Raw genomic sequence first — 9,315 nt, forward strand, 5'->3', positions numbered from 1 at the left:
CCACCCCCCGAAGTTGAAATACAGAGGAACGGGAAAAAAGTCTCACAACATAGTAATAAAACATCTTTATTCCCTCTTAAATATAATCTCTAAGACTATAAGCCTATAATTCCTGTTAAATCTCACTTAATTGAATGGTCTTTATAGGCTTTCCTCATTGGATAATGAACATTGAATACTGGCTTCAACACAACATCGGGAAGACAGTAGTACGGGGAATAAATCACGAACTTTTGGTACCTCGGGACACGTTGCAGAACCTGGTGGAGACACAACCAGCAGAAGGCGCGTGCTCGCGCAGGGAACCAGGAGCGGAGCCGGGGGCTGCACTTCCCCTCCCTCCCACCGGCTTGCGGCCGGAGGACAAGGCCGAGGCGAGAGCCTCAGCCTCACGCCGCACAGCCCTAGGAGGAGGGATAAGCAAGACAATGTGGAGGAAACGAGATGTGGCAGAAGCTCTGGGAGCAGCGCTGCTGCCACGGCCACCCAGCCGGAACCCTGCTGCACCTCTCGGCTACGGCTCCTGGCTCAGCCCGCAGGTGACACGAGCCGCCGTCACCCTCTGGCTTCTAGGTGGATTGAACTGAAGTTAAAAAACACAGGATTTTTCCCATAAGTGGGTCACTTCTCATTCAGCCAGCTATCCCCTAAGCTGATGAAGTCCTGCTGCAAACAAAGGGAATTAGACCAGCTAATGGGGTTAGGGAAGAAGAGCCCCTGAGGGCCAGGTCTGCTGGTCCAGCTGAAATGACAGCTGGAGAAGAGTCTCATGAACCCCCTTGAATTAACACGGCGTCCTGTCCTACAGGGTTTTCTCCCCATCTTGATGTGCATGGTGCTGATCCATGACAGCACAGCTGCCCTGCGGGGCCAGGGCTCAGGCAGAGGGGTGCAGGGTGCTGCTCCCCAGCCAGCCCGGTGCACGCTGCCTTCTCCCCAAGGGATGGGAAACAGCCAGGCCCAGCTGAAAAACATCTCCTCAGAGACGAAGATGAGGGAGAAACTGTGGGGTAGATCCAGTGAAAAAAGTGCTCTGCCTTCGGTGCCTTTTTACTGTCACGTAACAGAAAAAAAAAGTGTCAGCTGTCCCCCACCCCCCCACCCCCCTCCGTTAACTGTCACATAATTCACTCAAAAATACTGATAGGACAAACTAGAATATTTTATGGAAACCTCCTTTTGCACTCACCAGTCCCTGGAGCAAGCCAGGGGAGGTGATGAAATACATTCCCTGACACCTACTGCTAGCAGCGTACAAAACCCAATGATCTTTCCAGACTCTTCCCTGACCAACACATGCGACTTCCCAGCACCCGTCTGTATTTTTCACTTATCATTTTTCTCTTGGTTTTACCTTGTCTTCCCTGCTGCTTTAATCATGGCCTTCTCCTGCTGGCCTCCCCCTCATTAGGGGACGCGGTGTCAGAAGGAGGCAGTATCAAGCGAGCGCTGCTATTGAACTTCCGCACTCGAATCTTGGCCCAGCTGGTCTAGGGAAGGCTGAGGTGGCCCTCCCACCCCCTGATTAGCAGGCAAGGCCAGGGCAGAAGCGAAGCGCAGCATCATGTCAATGCACTCTGGCAAAACCCAGCATAAGCTGCAGGAAAATGAAGAACTTCTCCAAGCCTGCCCTTACCTTTTGGGAATGAAGGTACTCAGGCCATGAGCACATCGCTCCGCCAGCTGTCGCAAAGTGCGTCGCGCCCTGAGGACAGCAGGTACCACCGAGGACAGCAGGTACCAGCTACGCGCTACCCTCTTGCAGCGTGCAGTGTCACTGCTGCAGGAGACCTGCACATCGACTCAGTGCTGGTGCCACAGCCAGGCCAACGTCTTCAAAAGTGGGTCTGGGATTTGAAGTGATGGGTTTTTGGACACCTCAAACCCACCTGCCAGACCAGGTCAGAAGCGGCATCCGCCAGTGCTTTGGCTGCAGAACGCCTTGTTTGAAAACCAGGACTCTGGGTAGGGACCTCCGAAATGGGGGCAACCTGAATCCCTGCTCACTTGGGGAGACTGTGGCTGGCGCGAGAGTACTCAGCACCCTGGTCTGACAGCTGCAGGGAGGGACCAGCACTGGGACACGAGCCGAAGGAACTGCAGTCGCAACTGGACACGGACCGCAGCGTTTGCTATGGGTGGGGTGACTCCGTAGCACGTAATACTTGCACAAGGTGAGGGGTGGCTATCACAGCGAGAAGCTGCTCTCAGTTCACAAGGTGCTGGCAGACACGGGGAAGACCACAGCACATAAATACATCCACGCACAGCCACAATCCACAGTCTCTGGCGGCTGCCAAGAGCCTAGATGTGGGGCTCACCGATAGCTGCGTTCTTCTTCTCAAACTTCATTTTGAGCTCTGACACGAGGGCATTGTGGGCGCTGCTATGACCTCTCTTCTTCAGCTGCTTGTTCGTAAACTTTGGAGTGAGGGAGCCGGACACGGTTGGCACCTGCCACCCCAGGACATCCCCCCTGGGAGCCAGGGCAGGGGGCGGCGGGGGCAAAGGGGCGGTCGGCGGCACGGGGGCAACCTGGATGTTGTTGTTGCTGTTCTCGTTGTGTAGGCTCTTGGCATCATCCTCAACAACAAACTTCTCTGCGGCATTGCTGGGCCTCTTGAACTTCAGCCACTCCATCCTGACTGTCCGGGACTGTGGGGTCTGTCTCTTTTTTATGATCCTTCTTACCGGCATGATTTTGTTGGACCGCTTATTGCGCCAGAACATGGCAGTAGAGATCATGACAGTTATCAGCACCATTATGCCCACGACACCAGCTAGCACTCCTAAGGCTTTCATGGGGTTATCTTTAGTTTGCATCAAAAAGGCGGCCATAGGCCCTTTGTGAAGAGTCTGTAAAAGGGTACAAAGAAAACACATGACTTACTCTATGGGACAGACAGTGACCCAGAAATTTCATTTGTCCAAAATATGTAACAAGCAGGGCTGACTAATGGAAGCTGTCTCTGAAAAAATGAAAGTCAAAGAGCCAGTCCAGGTTTGGAGAATTTGGATGGAGCAGGAGACCGGGCAAGCATTACAGTATTGTGAGATGGACGACTGCCGAACACAAAAGCTTACAGGAGTACTGCCGCCGAATTAGGACGGATTCCTGCGTGTCACCATAGTGGTTGTTTAACTTGCAAGAACTGAGCAAGAAAATAATTTGCTCCAGGATCTGCAGCTGTATTGTTGTACTACATTTCAGAGTTAATTTTGTAGGAATAATAGTGTTGAACCCAAACAGAAGCTTATGAGTAGAAAATGATCTTTCAAAAACAGTTGCAGGTGATATGGTGATGCAGTTTATAAGACTATTACTGAGTATGGCATTAAAAAAATTATGAGAAAACTTCACTTTATAAAATTACAGCGTACAAATGAGTAGTTAGCAGGTACGTGCTGCATTCTGTTTTCAAGTACTCTTTTACAGACATAACAAAACTCTTTGAGGTAGGGGACATGAGTAGAGCTAAAGAGCTTTGTTTTTAGAAATAAAAGAAAGAAGCAATAACATAAGCTACATATGGCATATTAAGGACAAATGAATGGCCAGTTCACTTTGCAGCTTAGCACACTGTGCGTCTCGGAGGTCCCCGTATAATTTTGCGGATTTTGCCCTGCGGGTGGAGCCTGGATCTTTTCACACTTTTCCAGTACATGATGGTGGAGATCACCATTGTTACAGAAATGGTGGAAAGGACGCCACTCATGCAAATTCCAAGTATTGTCCACGGACGCTTCTTGAGACCTAAAATATAGGATTTTACCCTGGACTTGATCTGGAAATATCAAAAATAAGAGAAATGGTCAACCCTCACACATTTATATTTGAAAGAGGCCAGTATCTATTATAAATACAACTAGGGAACTAGGGTAAAATGTGTACAGGATAGAGAACATGTGAAATAAAGGGAGCTAAGTGTTGAACTAGGCACGGGAGAGGACACAGTTGCAATGACATTGAACTGAATCCAGAAACACTAAAAGAAGTTAGGAAGCATGTACAAACACCTGGCTGATCAGGGAACAAAGGGTAGCAGCGCGGCACATAGATCACCCTTCTTCATGGCATGGTAGTCCACCCTTGGACTACATTTCCAAGAGAAGTTCATAATGAATACAAGCTCCTGCAAGGGTACCTGGACAGACAGCAGCGTTGTGCAAGGCCAGGAGATCCTTCAGAAATGGCACATTCACGAGCAAGAGCCGGTCATAAAGCTACTGTGCGGCTGCGGAGAGACAGGGCTACCCACCGTGCCCCACTCCTCTGGCCTCGACTCCAGGAGGGAATCATCACCCAAACTTTGCATGTCTAGTAACAGGTTATCTGCATTTTAGTCAGTGGTCTAAGCTCCCAGCTTTTAGTCAATGGGGAGAAAAGGACACCTCCAGAGTAGTGGTCACCACAAGCTAAAATAGGTATCAAAGACAGTGAGTATAAGGAGAGCCTTGTGACTAGCTTGGACTTGAACCTCTGACTTTTAGACATTTAAAGTGAGATCAGATGGATTTCCCTGTATGACTCTAAACTAGGATGCTCATCTCTTTACCCTCCCCAGTCTGTGGAGGGAGGTGACTAAGAGTATCCCCAAAGGATGCTTCAGAGTACCTCTTGTCAGGTATTACACAGGAACACTATTTTTAAATCACGTCCCTAAACTTAGGGAATATAAATTCATTAATACACACCCCATTGTCTCCACTTCACTTCTGTATTTTCACAACCTACCTCAAACACATTATCCAAGACCACCCTTCCCCTGCCCTGAATGTTTCCTCTTGCCAAAGAAAAATGGGTGAAGAAATGCTATTGAAACTCATGGACCACATTACCTTACAGGTAGCAACCAATTTTCATCATTTTGCTGTGCAAAGAGTTTTTCCATTATTTAATTAGAAGTGGGCCTAAGCTAGAAACCAAAAGCAGAGCAGCCCACGACTTTGGTGGAGCTGGGATTCACATCAGCTTTGCTGTTCTGCATTACATGGATTTTGTGTACTTAAGTCCCATCAGATGACAGAAATTCCACCCTGGCTTACTTAACTTGATGTGAAAGTCTGATGAATTAAGTGTCAGATAAACCCTGCTAAGTAGTACATGACCTGAAATGAGTCCACTTATGACGAGTGTTGTCAAGACCTATTTTGTAGCGAGGCACTGATGGCTAAATAGTATAGAATCATAGAATCATAGAATCATTAAGGTTGGAAAAGACCTCTAAGATCATCGAGTCCAACCGTCAACCCAACACCCCCATGCCCACTAAACCATGTCCCTAAGCGCCTCATCTACACGTCTTTTAAATACCTCCAGGGATGGGGACTCCACCACTTCCCTGGGCAGCCTCTTCCAATGTTTAACCACTATAGGGCCAAGACAGGGAGAAAGATGACATATGCTTAAGAAGATCCTATATCTCAGTAATAAATATTTGACTAGCTATTTGAAAACCTTGAATAAATGGGATTAGACAGAAGTACATGTTTATGTTGCCAGTGTACAACAGTTGCAGGGGTAAGAACTGACGGAAATCATATGGGGAGTTTCAGAATTTGGCTTCGTTCATCTCCCCCTTGTCTCACCAAGTTTGGCACCTGTTCAGAGCTTCCAGTTATGAAGAGGTGATTAATACCAAAACTAAAACCATTAATAGTAGGTTCAGCCTATATTCTAGTTGCTGGGCCTGTACTATACAAAGCTTTGCCTAGAATCAGCCTTAGACAACAACGCTTCTGTAACGTCTGCATAAAAACATAAGGCATTTTGTAAGCACACGGTGGGAGAATTTCTGTTTGTCATGGCCACGACACTCACAGGATAAATAGGAGGAATAACTTGAAAAACAAGCCTGGAACAGCATCGTCTTAGCCAGCCTGCAGAGAGGCTCATGTAAGTGCATTTGTCACCAAAAAGCTTTGCAATCTTGTCTGTGTCATCACCGTGGCCCAGTCAGTTAACGCACTGACCAGGTCTGAGAGAGGTCCGAGCACCCTCTGACAGTGAAAGTCTGGGAGCATTTGGACACCTAAGTTTAAGCGCTTTGGCTCTGAGCTCTACCCTGCACATTCAAAACACCTTCAAGTCATGGTATCGATTACCAGCAGTGCCTCAGAACTGGGTCAACAAATGGCGCCACTTTGTAATTTGTTTAGCTGTTGTTTTTTCCTAAGAGGTGTGCTGCATTTTGAAGAGTACTGATTTTTCTTGGACATGCAAAAAAAAAAAAAGCAGATACGCAATGAAATGAAAGCTGGTATGGGAAGCGCTGTCATACCTCTGTGGGTCAAAACCTGGAAGAAACACTCTCTTTCTTAATAGCCATCAAAGGAGTTAAAATACCACTGCTCACAAAAGACAATGCTCTGCTGTTGTTTTGGTGTGACTTCACAGTTATAATGAGCACTGGCCCGGGGAAGGGTTGGGGACAATTAGAGGGTTACAGAACCGTGGCAGAAGTTTGGAAGTAGCTAAGCTGTTCGCATCAGCTTTGAGGAAGGAGAAGTCCAATCCTGGGACAAGAATACAATTAAAAAGATTAAAGCAACTGTTTGGATTAAAAGATGTCATCACCTATTTTTTATTTGACGGGAATGCATGGTCCCTTGCAGAACCCTTGTGACTGTCTGTCCACTGCAGAGAAGCTCCTCAGCCCAAGTCCCGCAGGGTGCTGAAGTCTCCAGCAGTCACTGGGACTCGCCAGCTTTTGAGAGGCTCTAACATTGACACATGCCTTCGAAGCCGGTTTCGTAAAACCCAGCTATCACCGTACATGAAAGCTGCATTTACATCACTTTGCAATACAGACATGAGCATGGGGCAAGACTTCTCAAATCAAACCGACCTTCTCCGAACAATTTTTTTTCAAGGTCCATGTAACCACCAAGGTTCCAAGGTGGAAAGAAGAGGCTAACTGCTCTGCAGATGTGGCCAAGGATGTTTAGTGCCATCAGCAACCACAGTTCCCACGGTTGCAGAGTTAGTATGAGAGAGGAGGAGATATCCACATTAATTTACAGAAGGTATTTGTTGAACCTTTCAATTAGGGGAATCTAAAACTGAGACTCACCAGCTATATTTAGAAGTCTAAATGAGTGGCCAAAGCTATTAAGAACCACGGAGTATGCTGCCTAAGTGTGGACTTAAGCCTCAGTCCATGAAGAGGTGTAAATAAACATCCCCATATACGTGCAGAACCTCAGTGGAGTCATGAAGAGGCAGAGGGATCCCCCCATCAGGCCAACCTTCAGGATCAGGAGTGGGAATCAGCTTTCTGTGAATATCTTGGGCAGCAAGAATAGATTTTTGAGTGAGACATAAGGGTGAAAAAAGAGTGGCTTTTTCAGCATATGTTTCTTGTTCTGTTGAGAAAGGGTAGGAGATTAACAGACGCCACTCAATACCAATTTCCATAAAACCAGACTCAGTTAAATTAAAAGGCCTCTGGAATTTTTTATCACTGTATTATTCCAAGAGCTAAAGGTCCTTTTGATGTGCAATACCGCTGAACTTAGCCACAAGGCATCTATCTTGAAGGACACAGCCTTGCGCTAATTGCAATGGTAAATGTTAATCAGAAAATATGTCTGTTTAATTACTTGGTGTGATTAGCACTGCAGGAAACCTCTAGAGGATGCATTCAAACATGTCCTCCTTATCCAAAATCAGTAATACATAAATGCCCACCAAACAGCTAACTAAAAGAGACTTTGTACAGCTGGAGCACAGGGGGACGAAATGTTCATTTGTAACAGCCTCTGAGAGTGTGTGCCTGTGTGTGAGTGTGTGTGTACGCAATGTCCCTATACCAAGAGACTCTTTTCTTCACAAAGTGTTAGCAGTGACTCTGCGGTCTCTGGGACGTAGGGAGTGACCAAGGGTTTTGTACACTGGCACTGCATCTCACTCACATGCAAGCCGAAATTTGAGAGTGATTTTTGCAAGGAGATGTGGATAAAAGAAAATCCCAACCCAAATCATTGCAAGCAATGGAAGAAGTAATGCAGAAATGTACAAAAGCTTATGGAGGACGCGACATCAGATTAGTAGTGCAGATCCTGCTGAAGAGACCTGCTCAAGCGAAGAAAGAAGATGCTGTTGCTAGCTCGGGCTTTGTGTTGGGACTTGGCATCGAGAAGAGCATGGAGAAGAAGGGAAAAACTGTGTCTGAGAGGAATCCATGTCTTCACAGCCCTCTCTGCTTCCCCTTTAGACTTTATCAGGAGGGACGCTCCATCACTTTGTGCCAAACCTGTGCCCCTGGAGGGGGAGAAAAGGAAGCAGAGAGGGGACTTTGTACGAGACACCTTCTTTCATCAGGTGCTGATGTTGCTTCAAGCACTAGAAGGAAATCCAGGAAACTCTTTATCCCAAAGCATCAGCTGCTCACGCTTTCCTTCCAGATGTCCTTCATCAGCTGGTTCAGGGACACATCTTCTCCCCCAGCAGAGGAGGTGTGGGGCACCCTCCCTCCCCTCCACACCCCTCAGCCCTGTACCTTAGCCCCGCACGCTGACAGAGGGGTTACCAGCTCATCCGGGAGGGGAAGCTGGAGGCTAGATGCTGGGGGCCAACACTGGGGACAGTGCCTGAGGCCGCCTGGTGCCACGCACTCCTGAAACGTGCGCCCTGTGAGAAGCCTGGAAGCAAGGCAGGGAGGACGGGCGCTCCTACTGTTGGCTGCGGCTAGCAATTCTTATTTGTTGTATAAAACCCACCAAAACTTATGGTTTCCATAGGAAATCGAAGTGTTAAGCAATTTATTTCCTTTACATCAGTAAGAATGGCTAAATCTCTAGACTTATCACGGAGACCCAGTATGCACAGTCCCCCAGCTCCACCTGGCAGAGCCTTGAAGCGGCATGCCCTGCCCACGCCGAGCCCCAGCGCTGCATGGCAGCTTTCATGGAGCCTGCAGCAGGGCTAGGGTAGGAAGGAAGGCTCTGCAGAGGGACCTGGACAGGCTGGATCGATGGGCCCAGGCCAACTGTATGAGGTTCAACAAGGCCAAGAGCCGGGTCCTGCACTTCGGCCACAACAACCCCATGCAGCGCTACAGGCTTGGGGAAGAGTGGCTGGAAAGCTGCCCAGCAGAAAAGGACCTGGGGGTGCTGGTTGACAGTCAGCTGAACATGAGCCGGCAGTGTGCCCAGGCGGCCAAGAAGGCCAATGGCATCCTGGCCTGTATCAGAAATAGTGTGGCCAGCAGGAGTAGGGAAGTGATCGTGCCCCTGTACTCGGCACTGGTGAGGCCGCACCTCGAATACTGTGTTCAGTTTTGGGCCCCTCACTACAAGAAGGACATCGAGGTG

General features: G+C 48.2%; 1 protein-coding gene across 1 annotated transcript in view; it reads right to left on the reverse strand.

Moving 5' to 3' along the window:
- Positions 1 to 1,997: 1,997 nt before the first annotated feature.
- The window catches only part of CDHR1 (cadherin related family member 1), a 52,975-nt gene continuing 45,657 nt past the window's right edge, over positions 1,998 to 9,315 (reverse strand). The window contains exon 17 of the mRNA XM_009282912.1: positions 1,998 to 2,856. Coding sequence (XP_009281187.1) covers positions 2,305 to 2,856 — 552 coding nt within the window. The 3' untranslated portion in view covers positions 1,998 to 2,304. The remainder of the gene's footprint in view (positions 2,857 to 9,315) is intronic.

Source organism: Aptenodytes forsteri, unplaced genomic scaffold, assembly GCF_000699145.1.
Source record: "Aptenodytes forsteri isolate BGI_AS27 unplaced genomic scaffold, ASM69914v1 Scaffold134, whole genome shotgun sequence".
NCBI lineage: Eukaryota > Metazoa > Chordata > Aves > Sphenisciformes > Spheniscidae > Aptenodytes > Aptenodytes forsteri.